This window comes from Drosophila persimilis, unplaced genomic scaffold, assembly GCF_003286085.1.
Source record: "Drosophila persimilis strain 14011-0111.01,24,50 unplaced genomic scaffold, DperRS2 tig00000798-arrow-arrow-pilon, whole genome shotgun sequence".
Classification (NCBI taxonomy): domain Eukaryota; kingdom Metazoa; phylum Arthropoda; class Insecta; order Diptera; family Drosophilidae; genus Drosophila; species Drosophila persimilis.
This window is the reverse complement of record NW_020825355.1, coordinates 758,271-776,958: the sequence shown is the minus strand read 5'-3', so window position 1 is coordinate 776,958 and position 18,688 is coordinate 758,271. Positions and strand designations below refer to the sequence as shown.

The following is an 18,688-nucleotide window of genomic DNA, read 5'->3' as shown; positions in this document are numbered from 1 at the left end:
ATATTTCTTACGCAATCTTTGCTGCACAGAGCATCGTTCACCATGTTGCCCAATCTGAAGGCACGTCGCATCACTGGCATGCAGTTGGCAGGCAAGCATCTGGGTCCCGTGGCCAAGTGCCCGCCCCGCTACTCTGAGGAGGACTGGGACTACAATAACAAGATCAAGTTTAGGATTACCTGCGACCAGGAGAAGCTGGCCGAGCGCATTGTCGAGTGAGTATCTTTAGTATCTTTAGGGATGGAATGCCATTTCCACAACTTTTTCCCATCCCAGGGAATCGCGTCGCGTGGTTGACGAGACGAAGGACACCACCAAGAACTGGCAGCGCGAAGTAGAGCACCACATGCGCGAGCGCACCAGCGAGATCCGCTTCCTGGTGGACGAACTGAATCGCCAGAAGAAGACGGCCATGCTGGAGGACGAGGCCCTGAACACATATCGCAATAGGGTGCTGAATGCCATCGAGTTCCTTAAGGAGAAGTCTCTAGCCATTTGCAAGCAGTGCCTGATTCTTCGCGAGGGCCGCATCGGGGTCGATCTTTGCGATGATGAGGTGGATCGCTCGCTGCGCCGCGAGCTGAAGGTGATCAAGGGCTGTCAGGGGCTAGCTGATGCCGCTCTAAAAGAGGCCGAGGAGCAGATTCGCAAGCTGCGCGCAGCTATCTATCTGCTGGACCAGGATCTGGCCGCCAAGGACAAATCTCTGGCCATTGATGAGAAGAATCTCAAGCTGAAGGAGTTCCAGCATGACCTCGGCAAGGGTCAGGACTTATCCAAGTCGCACTGGTAGGTTACCACTAATCAGTAGTCGATGGTAGGGTTTCTGTATTCCCTTTGATTTATTTCCCAGCCAATTCTCCTTGACCGAATGGCAGGCACAGACCTACGAGAACCTGGAGGCCAATGCCAAGGCCCTGGTCTCGGCCGGCCAGCTGCGCGCCTACATTGATCTGCTTCTAAAGCAGGTCTGCGAGGACATGCAGAACCAGACGGACCGCACTAACGAAGCCTTCGAGCGGCGCATTGCCGAGACGAAGCACGTGAAGCAGTGCCTGGAGAACAAGCACAAGGACACCATGGACCACATTCACCAGGTGCAGCGCAACATGACCGATCTGGAGAAGGAGATGATGGACAAGCAGCGCGCCATTACTCTCTGTCAGACGCGACTCAGCAATCGCGCCCATCGCCCGGGACTAGAGCTGACATGCGATATGGTCCAGGATGCGCTCTATAACGAGTTGCAGGCCCTGAAGGCCTCCGTCTGCAAGCTGAATCAGAAGCTGAACGAGAACAAGGCATCAATGCGTTACTTGATGCATGTCCAGGTCATGCAGGAAGAGGAGATAAATATAAAGGCAAACACTTGCAAGATCGACGAGGTGGATTGCATGACCTTACGCCAGGCACTTAAATACCAATCGTTCTAGGCAACCATCTTCCACTAGTAGTCCAGCCTCATATACACAAACAACTATTAATCAAATTATATGCATACGCATTTCGTGTTCAATTCAAAATTAATTATTAAATTGAAATTCACTTTCGATTTCAAGCTAGAATCAACAAAGAAATTTGAATTAAAATTTTAAAGTAGGTATTTCTTTGGTATTGTTTCGCCTACACTTGTATCGGTTGGACGTGAAGCTTTGAGTATGACATCTGGATTAATGTGACATTAGACTCTGCTAACTGAATAACTGCAAAAACAGAGATAGCTTTATGGGAAAAGCATGCAGTGAGAGCGAGAGGTATATGCTGTGCGCACTTGTTGACGTCCCTTTGCAAAATTACACAAAACAGAAAAAATTCTACGAATTTTTTGACAATGACTGGGGAACCCTTTTGAAAGTTAATTGAAAGCCAATGATCTAGCTTCCAATAGAGATTACGAATTTGTCATTCCTCTTGAAAGCATATTTCATAATATATTTGCACGGAATAGTGGCCTTCACTTTTCCGTGTCCTGTGCCACTGGTCCTGGGAAAGTGGGTCACCGATCTGGCAGTATTTGTCTAAAATATAGCCTTCCGAAAATTCGGACTTGCGTATCATTTATAGGCTGCTTTTTTCTTATATCTCTGCAATACGGCAGCCGATCTGGGAGCGGCACGTCTCTCCGTGATCGTGAAAGTCCTGCCAATCGACTGCCATCAGAAAAAGGGACATACATTTCTTCACGATTTTCGCAAAATATCATGATGGTTACATCATTAAATTTGCCAAAAATCGGCCTCATTTTCGTAGTCGAGACTTTGATGCCGTTCGACAGTCTGAATCCTCGCGATCCTGGGAGAGTATGTCCCTCACCGTACTGTCCCTATTTGCCTGAGATATAGCCTTGATGCCGTTCGACAGTCTGAATCCTCGCGATCCTGGGAGAGTATGTCCCTCACCGTACTGTCCCTATTTGCCTGAGATATAGCCTTGCGAAGATTCGGATTTGCGTATCATTTAGAGGATGCTTTTTTCTTATATCTCTGCAATACGGCAGCCGATCTGGGAGCGGCACGTCTCTCCGTGATCGGGAGAGTCCTGCCAACCGATTGACACCAGAAAAAGGGACATCCACTTTTTCACGATTTTCGCAAAAAATCATGATGGTTACATCATTAAATTTGCCAAAAATCGGCCTCATTTTCGCAGTCGAGACTTTGATGCCGTTCGACAGTCTGGATCCTCGCGATCCTGGGAAAGTAGGTCCTTCCCCGATCGGGCCCTATTTGTATGAGATATAGCCTTCCGAAGATTGACATATCATGAAAATACTGGTTTCTTCTGCACGCTATATCTCTGCAATACGGCAGCCGATCTGGGAGCGGCACGTCTCTCCGTGATCGGGAGAGTCCTGCCAACCGATTGACACCAGAAAAAGGGACATCCACTTTTTCACGATTTTCGCAAAAAATCATGATGGTTACATCATTAAATTTGCCAAAAATCAGCCTCATTTTCGCAGTCGAGACTTTGATGCCGTTCGACAGTCTGGATCCTCGCGATCCTGGGAAAGTAGGTCCTTCCCCGATCGGGCCCTATTTGTATGAGATATAGCCTTCCGAAGATTGACATATCATGAAAATACTGGTTTCTTCTGCACGCTATATCTCTGCAATACGGCAGCCGATCTGGGAGCGGCACGTCTCTCCGTGATCGGGAGAGTCCTGCCAACCGATTGACACCAGAAAAAGGGACATACATTTTTTCACGATTTTCGCAAAAAATCATGATGGTTACATCATTAAATTTGCCAAAAATCGGCCTCATTTTCGTAGTCGAGACTTTGATGCCGTTCGACAGTCTGGATCCTCGCGATCCTGGGAAAGTAGGTCCTTCACCGATCGGGCCCTATTTGTATTAGATATAGCCTTCCGAAGATTGACATATCGTGAAAATACTGGTTTCTTCTGCACGCTATATCTCTGCAATACGGCAGCCGATCTGGGAGCGGCACGTCTCTCCGTGATCGGGAGAGTCCTGCCAACCGATTGACACCAGAAAAAGGGACATCCACTTTTTCACGATTTTCGCAAAAAATCATGATGGTTACATCATTAAATTTTCCAAAAATCGGCCTCATTTTCGTAGTCGAGACTTTGATGCCATTCGACAGTCTGAATCCTCGCGATCCTGGGAGAGTATGTCCCTCACCGTACTGTCCCTATTTGCCTGAGATATAGCCTTGCGAAGATTCGGATTTGCGTATCATTTAGAGGATGCTTTTTTCTTATATCTCTGCAATACGGCAGCCGATCTGGGAGCGGCACGTCCCTCCGTGATCGGGAGAGTCCTGCCAACCGATTGACACCAGAAAAAGGGACATCCACTTTTTCACGATTTTCGCAAAAAATCATGATGGTTACATCATTAAATTTGCCAAAAATCAGCCTCATTTTCGCAGTCGAGACTTTGATGCCGTTCGACAGTCTGGATCCTCGCGATCCTGGGAAAGTAGGTCCTTCCCCGATCGGGCCCTATTTGTATGAGATATAGCCTTCCGAAGATTGACATATCATGAAAATACTGGTTTCTTCTGCACGCTATATCTCTGCAATACGGCAGCCGATCTGGGAGCGGCACGTCTCTCCGTGATCGGGAGAGTCCTGCCAACCGATTGACACCAGAAAAAGGGACATACATTTTTTCACGATTTTCGCAAAAAATCATGATGGTTACATCATTAAATTTGCCAAAAATCGGCCTCATTTTCGTAGTCGAGACTTTGATGCCGTTCGACAGTCTGGATCCTCGCGATCCTGGGAAAGTAGGTCCTTCACCGATCGGGCCCTATTTGTATTAGATATAGCCTTCCGAAGATTGACATATCGTGAAAATACTGGTTTCTTCTGCACGCTATATCTCTGCAATACGGCAGCCGATCTGGGAGCGGCACGTCTCTCCGTGATCGGGAGAGTCCTGCCAACCGATTGACACCAGAAAAAGGGACATCCACTTTTTCACGATTTTCGCAAAAAATCATGATGGTTACATCATTAAATTTTCCAAAAATCGGCCTCATTTTCGTAGTCGAGACTTTGATGCCATTCGACAGTCTGAATCCTCGCGATCCTGGGAGAGTATGTCCCTCACCGTACTGTCCCTATTTGCCTGAGATATAGCCTTGCGAAGATTCGGATTTGCGTATCATTTAGAGGATGCTTTTTTCTTATATCTCTGCAATACGGCAGCCGATCTGGGAGCGGCACGTCCCTCCGTGATCGGGAGAGTCCTGCCAACCGATTGACACCAGAAAAAGGGACATCCATTTCATTTTCGGAGTCGACAGTTTGATGCCGTTCGACAGTCTGGATCCTCGCGATCCTGGGAGAGTATGTCCCTCACTGTACTGTCCCTATTTGCCTGAGATATAGCCTTGCGAAGATTCGGATTTGCGTATCATTTAGAGGATGTTTTTTTCTTATATCCCTGCAATACGGCAGTCGATCTGGGAGCGGCACGTCTCTTCGTGATCGGGAGAGTCCTGCCAATCGAGTGCCATCAGAAAAAGGGACATCCACTTTTTCACGATTTTCGCAAAAAATCATGATGGTTACATCATTAAATTTGCCAAAAATCGGCCTCATTTTCGTAGTCGAGACTTTGATGCCGTTCGACAGTCTGGATCCTCACGATCCTGGGAGAGTAGGTCCTTCACCGATCGGGCCCTATTTGTATGAGATATAGCCTTCCGAAGATTGACGACATATCAAGAAAATACTGGTTTCTTCTGCACGCTATATCTCTGCAATACGGCAGCCGATCTGGGAGCGGCACGTCTCTTCGTGATCGGGAGAGTCCTGCCAACCGATTGACACCAGAAAAAGGGACATCCATTTCATTTTCGGAGTCGACAGTTTGATGCCGTTCGACAGTCTGGATCCTCGCGATCCTGGGAGAGTATGTCCCTCACCGTACTGTCCCTATTTGCCTGAGATATAGCCTTGCGAAGATTCGGATTTGCGTATCATTTAGAGGATGTTTTTTTCTTATATCTCTGCAATACGGCAGCCGATCTGGGAGCGGCACGTCTCTCCGTGATCGGGAGAGTCCTGCCAACCGATTGACACCAGAAAAAGGGACATCCACTTTTTCACGATTTTCGCAAAAAATCATGATGGTTACATCATTAAATTTGCCAAAAATCGGCCTCATTTTCGTAGTCAAGACTTTGATGCCGTTCGACAGTCTGGATCCTCGCGATCCTGGGAAAGTAGGTCCTTCACCGATCGGGCCCTATTTGTATGAGATATAGCCTTCCGAAGATTGACATATCGTGAAAATACTGGTTTCTTCTGCACGCTATATCCCTGCAATACGGCAGTCGATCTGGGAGCGGCACGTCTCTTCGTGATCGGGAGAGTCCTGCCAATCGAGTGCCATCAGAAAAAGGGACATCCACTTTTTCACGATTTTCGCAAAAAATCATGATGGTTACATCATTAAATTTGCCAAAAATCGGCCTCATTTTCGTAGTCGAGACTTTGATGCCGTTCGACAGTCTGGATCCTCACGATCCTGGGAGAGTAGGTCCTTCACCGATCGGGCCCTATTTGTATGAGATATAGCCTTCCGAAGATTGACGACATATCAAGAAAATACTGGTTTCTTCTGCACGCTATATCTCTGCAATACGGCAGCCGATCTGGGAGCGGCACGTCTCTTCGTGATCGGGAGAGTCCTGCCAACCGATTGACACCAGAAAAAGGGACATCCATTTCATTTTCGGAGTCGACAGTTTGATGCCGTTCGACAGTCTGGATCCTCGCGATCCTGGGAGAGTATGTCCCTCACCGTACTGTCCCTATTTGCCTGAGATATAGCCTTGCGAAGATTCGGATTTGCGTATCATTTAGAGGATGTTTTTTTCTTATATCTCTGCAATACGGCAGCCGATCTGGGAGCGGCACGTCTCTCCGTGATCGGGAGAGTCCTGCCAACCGATTGACACCAGAAAAAGGGACATCCACTTTTTCACGATTTTCGCAAAAAATCATGATGGTTACATCATTAAATTTGCCAAAAATCGGCCTCATTTTCGTAGTCAAGACTTTGATGCCGTTCGACAGTCTGGATCCTCGCGATCCTGGGAAAGTAGGTCCTTCACCGATCGGGCCCTATTTGTATGAGATATAGCCTTCCGAAGATTGACATATCGTGAAAATACTGGTTTCTTCTGCACGCTATATCCCTGCAATACGGCAGTCGATCTGGGAGCGGCACGTCTCTTCGTGATCGGGAGAGTCCTGCCAATCGAGTGCCATCAGAAAAAGGGACATCCACTTTTTCACGATTTTCGCAAAAAATCATGATGGTTACATCATTAAATTTGCCAAAAATCGGCCTCATTTTCGTAGTCGAGATTTTGATGCCGTTCGACAGTCTGGATCCTCGCGATCCTTGGAAAGTAGTTCCTTCACCGATCGGGCCCTATTTGTCTGATATATAGCCTTGCGAAGATTCGGATTTGCGTATCATTTAGAGGATGTTTTTTTCTTATATCTCTGCAATACGGCAGCCGATCTGGGAGCGGCACGTCTCTCCGTGATCGGGAGAGTCCTGCCAACCGATTGACACCAGAAAAAGGGACATACATTTTTTCACGATTTTCGCAAAAAATCATGATGGTTACATCATTAAATTTGCCAAAAATCGGCCTCATTTTCGTAGTCGAGACTTTGATGCCGTTCGACAGTCTGGATCCTCACGATCCTGGGAGAGTAGGTCCTTCACCGATCGGGCCCTATTTGTATGAGATATAGCCTTCCGAAGATTGACGACATATCAAGAAAATACTGGTTTCTTCTGCACGCTATATCCCTGCAATACGGCAGCCGATCTGGGAGCGGCACGTCTCTTCGTGATCGGGAGAGTCCTGCCAACCGATTGACACCAGAAAAAGGGACATCCATTTCATTTTCGGAATCGACAGTTTGATGCCGTTCGACAGTCTGGATCCTCGCGATCCTGGGAGAGTAGGTCCTTCACCGATCGGGCCCTATTTGTATGAGATATAGCCTTCCGAAGATTGACGACATATCAAGAAAATACTGGTTTCTTCTGCACGCTATATCTCTGCAATACGGCAGCCGATCTGGGAGCGGCACGTCTCTTCGTGATCGGGAGAGTCCTGCCAACCGATTGACACCAGAAAAAGGGACATCCATTTCATTTTCGGAGTCGACAGTTTGATGCCGTTCGACAGTCTGGATCCTCGCGATCCTGGGAGAGTATGTCCCTCACCGTACTGTCCCTATTTGCCTGAGATATAGCCTTGCGAAGATTCGGATTTGCGTATCATTTAGAGGATGTTTTTTTCTTATATCTCTGCAATACGGCAGCCGATCTGGGAGCGGCACGTCTCTCCGTGATCGGGAGAGTCCTGCCAACCGATTGACACCAGAAAAAGGGACATCCACTTTTTCACGATTTTCGCAAAAAATCATGATGGTTACATCATTAAATTTGCCAAAAATCGGCCTCATTTTCGTAGTCGAGATTTTGATGCCGTTCGACAGTCTGGATCCTCGCGATCCTGGGAAAGTAGGTCCTTCACCGATCGAGCCCTATTTGTATGAGATATAGCCTTCCGAAGATTGACATATCGTGAAAATACTGGTTTCTTCTGCACGCTATATCCCTGCAATACGGCAGTCGATCTGGGAGCGGCACGTCTCTTCGTGATCGGGAGAGTCCTGCCAATCGAGTGCCATCAGAAAAAGGGACATCCACTTTTTCACGATTTTCGCAAAAAATCATGATGGTTACATCATTAAATTTGCCAAAAATCGGCCTCATTTTCGTAGTCAAGACTTTGATGCCGTTCGACAGTCTGGATCCTCGCGATCCTGGGAGAGTATGTCCCTCACCGTACTGTCCCTATTTGCCTGAGATATAGCCTTGCGAAGATTCGGATTTGCGTATCATTTAGAGGATGCTTTTTTCTTATATCTCTGCAATACGGCAGCCGATCTGGGAGCGGCACGTCTCTTCGTGATCGGGAGAGTCCTGCCAACCGATTGACACCAGAAAAAGGGACATCCATTTCATTTTCGGAATCGACAGTTTGATGCCGTTCGACAGTCTGGATCCTCGCGATCCTGGGAGAGTAGGTCCTTCACCGATCGGGCCCTATTTGTATGAGATATAGCCTTCCGAAGATTGACGACATATCAAGAAAATACTGGTTTCTTCTGCACGCTATATCTCTGCAATACGGCAGCCGATCTGGGAGCGGCACGTCTCTTCGTGATCGGGAGAGTCCTGCCAACCGATTGACACCAGAAAAAGGGACATCCATTTCATTTTCGGAGTCGACAGTTTGATGCCGTTCGACAGTCTGGATCCTCGCGATCCTGGGAGAGTATGTCCCTCACCGTACTGTCCCTATTTGCCTGAGATATAGCCTTGCGAAGATTCGGATTTGCGTATCATTTAGAGGATGCTTTTTTCTTATATCTCTGCAATACGGCAGCCGATCTGGGAGCGGCACGTCTCTCCGTGATCGGGAGAGTCCTGCCAACCGATTGCCACCAGAAAAAGGGACATCCACTTTTTCACGATTTTCGCAAAAAATCATGATGGTTACATCATTAAATTTGCCAAAAATCGGCCTCATTTTCGTAGTCAAGACTTTGATGCCGTTCGACAGTCTGGATCCTCGCGATCCTGGGAGAGTATGTCCCTCACCGTACTGTCCCTATTTGCCTGAGATATAGCCTTGCGAAGATTCGGATTTGCGTATCATTTAGAGGATGCTTTTTTCTTATATCTCTGCAATACGGCAGCCGATCTGGGAGCGGCACGTCTCTCCGTGATCGGGAGAGTCCTGCCAACCGATTGACACCAGCAAAAGGGACATCCACTTTTTCACGATTTTCGCAAAAAATCATGATGGTTACATCATTAAATTTGCCAAAAATCGGCCTCATTTTCGTAGTCGAGACTTTGATGCCGTTCGACAGTCTGGATCCTCGCGATCCTGGGAAAGTAGGTCCTTCACCGATCGGGCCCTATTTGTATGAGATATAGCCTTCCGAAGATTGACATATCGTGAAAATACTGGTTTCTTCTGCACGCTATATCCCTGCAATACGGCAGTCGATCTGGGAGCGGCACGTCTCTTCGTGATCGGGAGAGTCCTGCCAACCGATTGACACCAGCAAAAGGGACATCCACTTTTTCACGATTTTCGCAAAAAATCATGATGGTTACATCATTAAATTTGCCAAAAATCGGCCTCATTTTCGTAGTCGAGACTTTGATGCCGTTCGACAGTCTGGATCCTCACGATCCTGGGAGAGTAGGTCCTTCACCGATCGGGCCCTATTTGTATGAGATATAGCCTTCCGAAGATTGACGACATATCAAGAAAATACTGGTTTCTTCTGCACGCTATATCTCTGCAATACGGCAGCCGATCTGGGAGCGGCACGTCTCTCCGTGATCGGGAGAGTCCTGCCAACCGATTGACACCAGAAAAAGGGACATACATTTTTTCACGATTTTCGCAAAAAATCATGATGGTTACATCATTAAATTTGCCAAAAATCGGCCTCATTTTCGTAGTCGAGACTTTGATGCCGTTCGACAGTCTGGATCCTCGCGATCCTGGGAGAGTATGTCCCTCACCGTACTGTCCCTATTTGCCTGAGATATAGCCTTGCGAAGATTCGGATTTGCGTATCATTTAGAGGATGCTTTTTTCTTATATCTCTGCAATACGGCAGCCGATCTGGGAGCGGCACGTCTCTCCGTGATCGGGAGAGTCCTGCCAATCGAGTGCCATCAGAAAAAGGGACATCCACTTTTTCACGATTTTCGCAAAAAATCATGATGGTTACATCATTAAATTTGCCAAAAATCGGCCTCATTTTCGTAGTCAAGACTTTGATGCCGTTCGACAGTCTGGATCCTCGCGATCCTGGGAAAGTAGGTCCTTCACCGATCGGGCCCTATTTGTATGAGATATAGCCTTCCGAAGATTGACATATCGTGAAAATACTGGTTTCTTCTGCACGCTATATCTCTGCAATACGGCAGCCGATCTGGGAGCGGCACGTCTCTCCGTGATCGAGAAGTCCTGCCAACCGATTGACACCAGAAAAAGGGACATCCACTTTTTCACGATTTTCGCAAAAAATCATGATGGTTACATCATTAAATTTGCCAAAAATCGGCCTCATTTTCGTAGTCGAGACTTTGATGCCGTTCGACAGTCTGGATCCTCGCGATCCTGGGAGAGTATGTCCCTCACCGTACTGTCCCTATTTGCCTGAGATATAGCCTTGCGAAGATTCGGATTTGCGTATCATTTAGAGGATGTTTTTTTCGTATATCCCTGCAATACGGCAGTCGATCTGGGAGCGGCACGTCTCTTCGTGATCGGGAGAGTCCTGCCAATCGAGTGCCATCAGAAAAAGGGACATCCACTTTTTCACGATTTTCGCAAAAAATCATGATGGTTACATCATTAAATTTGCCAAAAATCGGCCTCATTTTCGTAGTCGAGACTTTGATGCCGTTCGACAGTCTGGATCCTCACGATCCTGGGAGAGTAGGTCCTTCACCGATCGGGCCCTATTTGTATGAGATATAGCCTTCCGAAGATTGACGACATATCAAGAAAATACTGGTTTCTTCTGCACGCTATATCTCTGCAATACGGCAGCCGATCTGGGAGCGGCACGTCTCTTCGTGATCGGGAGAGTCCTGCCAACCGATTGACACCAGAAAAAGGGACATCCATTTCATTTTCGGAGTCGACAGTTTGATGCCGTTCGACAGTCTGGATCCTCGCGATCCTGGGAGAGTATGTCCCTCACCGTACTGTCCCTATTTGCCTGAGATATAGCCTTGCGAAGATTCGGATTTGCGTATCATTTAGAGGATGTTTTTTTCTTATATCTCTGCAATACGGCAGCCGATCTGGGAGCGGCACGTCTCTCCGTGATCGGGAGAGTCCTGCCAACCGATTGACACCAGAAAAAGGGACATCCACTTTTTCACGATTTTCGCAAAAAATCATGATGGTTACATCATTAAATTTGCCAAAAATCGGCCTCATTTTCGTAGTCGAGACTTTGATGCCGTTCGACAGTCTGGATCCTCGCGATCCTGGGAGAGTATGTCCCTCACCGTACTGTCCCTATTTGCCTGAGATATAGCCTTGCGAAGATTCGGATTTGCGTATCATTTAGAGGATGTTTTTTTCTTATATCTCTGCAATACGGCAGCCGATCTGGGAGCGGCACGTCTCTCCGTGATCGGGAGAGTCCTGCCAACCGATTGACACCAGAAAAAGGGACATCCACTTTTTCACGATTTTCGCAAAAAATCATGATGGTTACATCATTAAATTTGCCAAAAATCGGCCTCATTTTCGTAGTCGAGACTTTGATGCCGTTCGACAGTCTGGATCCTCGCGATCCTGGGAGAGTATGTCCCTCACCGTACTGTCCCTATTTGCCTGAGATATAGCCTTGCGAAGATTCGGATTTGCGTATCATTTAGAGGATGTTTTTTTCTTATATCTCTGCAATACGGCAGCCGATCTGGGAGCGGCACGTCTCTCCGTGATCGGGAGAGTCCTGCCAACCGATTGACACCAGAAAAAGGGACATCCACTTTTTCACGATTTTCGCAAAAAATCATGATGGTTACATCATTAAATTTGCCAAAAATCGGCCTCATTTTCGTAGTCAAGACTTTGATGCCGTTCGACAGTCTGGATCCTCGCGATCCTGGGAAAGTAGGTCCTTCACCGATCGGGCCCTATTTGTATGAGATATAGCCTTCCGAAGATTGACATATCGTGAAAATACTGGTTTCTTCTGCACGCTATATCTCTGCAATACGGCAGCCGATCTGGGAGCGGCACGTCTCTCCGTGATCGAGAAGTCCTGCCAACCGATTGACACCAGAAAAAGGGACATCCACTTTTTCACGATTTTCGCAAAAAATCATGATGGTTACATCATTAAATTTGCCAAAAATCGGCCTCATTTTCGTAGTCGAGACTTTGATGCCGTTCGACAGTCTGGATCCTCGCGATCCTGGGAGAGTATGTCCCTCACCGTACTGTCCCTATTTGCCTGAGATATAGCCTTGCGAAGATTCGGATTTGCGTATCATTTAGAGGATGTTTTTTTCTTATATCCCTGCAATACGGCAGTTGATCTGGGAGCGGCACGTCTCTTCGTGATCGGGAGAGTCCTGCCAATCGAGTGCCATCAGAAAAAGGGACATCCACTTTTTCACGATTTTCGCAAAAAATCATGATGGTTACATCATTAAATTTGCCAAAAATCGGCCTCATTTTCGTAGTCGAGATTTTGATGCCGTTCGACAGTCTGGATCCTCGCGATCCTTGGAAAGTAGTTCCTTCACCGATCGGGCCCTATTTGTCTGATATATAGCCTTGCGAAGATTCGGATTTGCGTATCATTTAGAGGATGTTTTTTTCTTATATCTCTGCAATACGGCAGCCGATCTGGGAGCGGCACGTCTCTCCGTGATCGGGAGAGTCCTGCCAACCGATTGACACCAGAAAAAGGGACATACATTTTTTCACGATTTTCGCAAAAAATCATGATGGTTACATCATTAAATTTGCCAAAAATCGGCCTCATTTTCGTAGTCGAGACTTTGATGCCGTTCGACAGTCTGGATCCTCACGATCCTGGGAGAGTAGGTCCTTCACCGATCGGGCCCTATTTGTATGAGATATAGCCTTCCGAAGATTGACGACATATCAAGAAAATACTGGTTTCTTCTGCACGCTATATCTCTGCAATACGGCAGCCGATCTGGGAGCGGCACGTCTCTTCGTGATCGGGAGAGTCCTGCCAACCGATTGACACCAGAAAAAGGGACATCCATTTCATTTTCGGAGTCGACAGTTTGATGCCGTTCGACAGTCTGGATCCTCGCGATCCTGGGAGAGTATGTCCCTCACCGTACTGTCCCTATTTGCCTGAGATATAGCCTTGCGAAGATTCGGATTTGCGTATCATTTAGAGGATGCTTTTTTCTTATATCTCTGCAATACGGCAGCCGATCTGGGAGCGGCACGTCTCTCCGTGATCGGGAGAGTCCTGCCAACCGATTGACACCAGAAAAAGGGACATCCACTTTTTCACGATTTTCGCAAAAAATCATGATGGTTACATCATTAAATTTGCCAAAAATCGGCCTCATTTTCGTAGTCAAGACTTTGATGCCGTTCGACAGTCTGGATCCTCGCGATCCTGGGAAAGTAGGTCCTTCACCGATCGGGCCCTATTTGTATGAGATATAGCCTTCCGAAGATTGACGACATATCAAGAAAATACTGGTTTCTTCTGCACGCTATATCTCTGCAATACGGCAGCCGATCTGGGAGCGGCACGTCTCTCCGTGATCGAGAAGTCCTGCCAATCGACTGCCAGCCGGCACATCTATATACTGTATGATTAGTGGTTAAACCACTGAAAACAATGCTAATAATAAAATTAATAATTACTCTTTTATGTCCATTTGATTCTTCATCTGTATTCATCTTATTTCATCTTCTTAAGCTATTATTTATTCGGTTACATTATTTAGCTCTTCCTTTCGTTTGGCAGGTCACCTCCTCCCGCGGACACCGTTATGCCGACCATCGCCTATCAGGGGCTTTCCCCTTCTGGTCTTCCGGTTCATATGAGCGAGTGTGCGCTCGATGACGGCTGTCCACTCCAGGCGCCTGCCCAGCAGACATCGCGAACTCCCCGCCGGCTCCAGCACAAGGGGCCACGATGACAGAATCGTATCCCAGCAGGACAGAAGCGCACCCCTTGCAATATCCGAAACTAGCAAGCCATCGTCATCCTTCGACCCGACCACCGACCGCAAGGACTTTGACTATGTCAACCAAGGGACTACGCGCGCTAATAGACTCTAGATGTAGCTCGTAGTTGTTAGGTTTAAGGATATACACGTCCATTTATTTAGATAGTAGATACAAATGCTTAAACTTGTAAATTTATTTATACTAAGCTAAGCTTTGATGAATAAAACTATTGAAAAATCATCCTTGCTGTATCCTTTATGGGGGAAACTATCCCGACTGCAAAAAGGTGTGGCACGCCCAGATAGGTTGACAAAACAAAATAGTTTTGTTTGGGGAAAATGTCCTTGATCCTTGATAAGGACTCCATCAAATCAGGGACCTTTTTTTGATCACAGGAAGGCGTCGCACGTCTAGCTCGGCCCACAAATAGCCGAGAAAACTAAATATGTATAGTTGGGGTTGTTGTAGTCCTTACCGAAGGATCAAGGAAAGTTTTCTGATCACTGCGGGCCATGGCACGCCCGATCGGGCCATAAATTAGGGAGAAAACAATATATATATGTCAGGAGAAAATATCCTTGATCCTTGGTCCTTGACAAGGAATGCATTCGATCAAGGAAGCTATTCCAAACACAGGAAGACATCGCACGCCCCGATCGGGCCACAAATTAGGGAGAAAACAACAAAAGTTGTTGTTGTCAAATTTTGGTTGTTGTACAACAACAACCCTCAATCTGCGACCGCCCAAATGGACAAAATTTAAAATTTTGATCTGGAATACCAGGCGAACAGAAATCATCAGAAGGTCGCTGGTTTTTTAAAATTCCTTTTAATTTGGTTTTTACGTTTTTTCATATTTTCTTTGGCCGCTAAAATGGAGAAAAAGGAGAATTTCAAATCTGTCCTCCATTTCTGGTCCAATCGGGACGTGCGATGGCTTCCTGTGCTCGGAAAAACATCCTTCATCTAAGGCAGTCCATAACAAGGACCAAGGATAAGGGATATTTTCTCCAGACATGTATATCTTGTTTTCTCCCTTATTAAAGGCCCGATCGGGGCGTGCCATGGCCCGCTGTGATCAGAAAAATCTCCTTGGTCCTTCGGTAAGGACTCCAACAACCCCAACTATACATATTTAGTTTTCTCGGCTATTTGTGGGCCGAGCTAGACGTGCGACGGCTTCCTGTGATCAAAAAAAGGTCCCTGATTTGATGGAGTCCTTATCAAGGATCAAGAACATTTTCCCCAAACAAAACTATTTTGTTTTGTCAACCTATCTGGTCGTGCCACACCTTTTTGCAGTCGGGATAGTTTCCCCCATAAAGGATACAGCAAGGATGATTTTTCAATAGTTTTATTCATCAAAGCTTAGCTTAGTATTAATAAATTTACAAGTTTAAGCATTTGTATCTACTATCTAAATAAATGGACGTGTATATCCTTAAACCTAACAACTACGAGCTACATCTAGAGTCTATTAGCGCGCGTAGTCCCTTGGTTGACATAGTCAAAGTCCTTGCGGTCGGTGGTCGGGTCGAAGGATGACGATGGCTTGCTAGTTTCGGATATAGCAAGGGGTGCGCTTCTGTCCTGCTGGGATACGATTCTGTCATCGTGGCCCCTTGTGCTGGAGTCGGCGGGGAGTTCGCGATGTCTGCTGGGCAGGCGCCTGGAGTGGACAGCCGTCATCGAGCGCACACTCGCTCATATGAACCGGAAGACCAGAAGGGGAAAGCCCCTGATAGGCGATGGTCGGCATAACGGTGTCCGCGGGAGGGGGTGACCTGCCAAACGAAAGGAAGAGTTAAATAATGTAACCGAATAAATAATAGCTTAAGAAGATGAAATAAGATGAATACAGATGAAGGATCAAATGGACATAAAAGAGTAATTATTAATTTTATTATTAGCATTGTTTTCAGTGGTTTAACCACTAACCATACAGTATATAGATGTGCCGGCTGGCAGTCGATTGGCAGGACTCTCCCGATCACGGAGAGACGTGCCGCTCCCAGATCGGCTGCCGTATTGCAGAGATATAGCGTGCAGAAGAAACCAGTATTTTCATGATATGTCAGTCTTCGGAAGGCTATATCTCATACAAATAGGGCCCGATCGGCGAAGGACCTACTTTCCCAGGATCGCGAGGATCCAGACTGTCGAACGGCATCAAAGTCTCGACTACGAAAATGAGGCCGATTTTTGGCAAATTTAATGATGTAACCATCATGATTTTTTGCGAAAATCGTGAAAAAGTGGATGTCCCTTTTTCTGGTGTCAATCGGTTGGCAGGACTCTCCCGATCACGGAGAGACGTGCCGCTCCCAGATCGGCTGCCGTATTGCAGAGATATAGCGTGCAGAAGAAACCAGTATTTTCATGATATGTCAATCTTCGGAAGGCTATATCTCATACAAATAGGGCCCGATCGGTGAAGGACCTACTTTCCCAGGATCGCGAGGATCCAGACTGTCGAACGGCAGCAAAGTCTCGACTACGAAAATGAGGCCGATTTTTGGAAAATTTAATGATGTAACCATCATGATTTTTTGCGAAAATCGTGAAAAAGTGGATGTCCCTTTTTCTGGTGTCAATCGGTTGGCAGGACTCTCCCGATCACGGAGAGACGTGCCGCTCCCAGATCGGCTGCCGTATTGCAGAGATATAGCGTGCAGAAGAAACCAGTATTTTCATGATATGTCAATCTTCGGAAGGCTATATCTCATACAAATAGGGCCCGATCGGTGAAGGACCTACTTTCCCAGGATCGCGAGGATCCAGACTGTCGAACGGCATCAAAGTCTCGACTACGAAAATGAGGCCGATTTTTGGAAAATTTAATGATGTAACCATCATGATTTTTTGCGAAAATCGTGAAAAAGTGGATGTCCCTTTTTCTGATGGCAGTCGATTGGCAGGACTCTCCCGATCACGGAGAGACGTGCCGCTCCCAGATCGGCTGCCGTTTAGCAGAGATATAGCGTGCAGAAGAAACCAGTATTTTCATGATATGTCAATCTTTGGAAGGCTATATCTCATACAAATAGGGCCCGATCGGTGAAGGACCTACTTTCCCAGGATCGCGAGGATCCAGACTGTCGAACGGCATCAAAGTCTCGACTACGAAAATGAGGCCGATTTTTGGCAAATTTAATGATGTAACCATCATGATTTTTTGCAAAAATCGTGAAAAAGTGAATGTCCCTTTTTCTGGTGTCAATCGGTTGGCAGGACTCTCCCGATCACGGAGAGACGTGCCGCTCCCAGATCGGCTGCCGTATTGCAGAGATATAGCGTGCAGAAGAAACCAGTATTTTCTTGATATGTCAATCTTCGGAAGGCTATATCTGATACAAATAGGGCCCGATCGGTGAAGGACCTACATTCCCAGGATCGCGAGGATCCAGACTGTCGAACGGCATCAAAGTCTCGACAACGAAAATGAGGCCGATTTTTGGCAAATTTAATGATGTAACCATCATGATTTTTTGCAAAAATCGTGAAAAAGTGAATGTCCCTTTTTCTGGTGTCAATCGGTTGGCAGGACTCTCCCGATCACGGAGAGACGTGCCGCTCCCAGATCGGCTGCCGTATTGCAGAGATATAGCGTGCAGAAGAAACCAGTATTTTCTTGATATGTCAATCTTCGGAAGGCTATATCTCATACAAATAGGGCCCGATCGGTGAAGGACCTACATTCCCAGGATCGCGAGGATCCAGACTGTCGAACGGCATCAAAGTCTCGACAACGAAAATGAGGCCGATTTTTGGCAAATTTAATGATGTAACCATCATGATTTTTTGCGAAAATCGTGAAAAAGTGAATGTCCCTTTTTCTGGTGTCAATCGGTTGGCAGGACTCTCCCGATCACGGAGAGACGTGCCGCTCCCAGATCGGCTGCCGTATTGCAGAGATATAGCGTGCAGAAGAAACCAGTATTTTCTTGATATGTCAATCTTCGGAAGGCTATATCTGATACAAATAGGGCCCGATCGGTGAAGGACCTACATTCCCAGGATCGCGAGGATCCAGACTGTCGAACGGCATCAAAGTCTCGACTACGAAAATGAGGCCGATTTTTGGCAAATTTAATGATGTAACCATCATGATTTTTTGCGAAAATCGTGAAAAAGTGGATGTCCCTTTTTCTGGTGTCAATCGGTTGGCAGGACTCTCCCGATCACGGAGAGACGTGCCGCTCCCAGATCGGCTGCCGTATTGCAGAGATATAGCGTGCAGAAGAAACCAGTATTTTCACGATATGTCAATCTTCGGAAGGCTATATCTCATACAAATAGGGCCCGATCGGTGAAGGACCTACTTTCCCAGGATCGCGAGGATCCAGACTGTCGAACGGCATCAAAGTCTCGACAACGAAA

At 46.8% G+C, this 18,688-nt stretch overlaps 1 protein-coding gene across 1 annotated transcript; it reads left to right on the top strand.

The window, feature by feature from the left end:
• LOC6602942 (tektin-1) lies at positions 1-1,601 on the top strand. Its single transcript, XM_002027957.2, has 3 exons — positions 1-215; positions 277-789; positions 854-1,601. Exons 1-3 carry the CDS (start codon positions 43-45, stop codon positions 1,431-1,433), a joined length of 1,266 nt encoding a protein of 421 aa, XP_002027993.2. The 5' UTR covers positions 1-42; the 3' UTR covers positions 1,434-1,601.
• Positions 1,602-18,688: the final 17,087 nt, after the last annotated feature.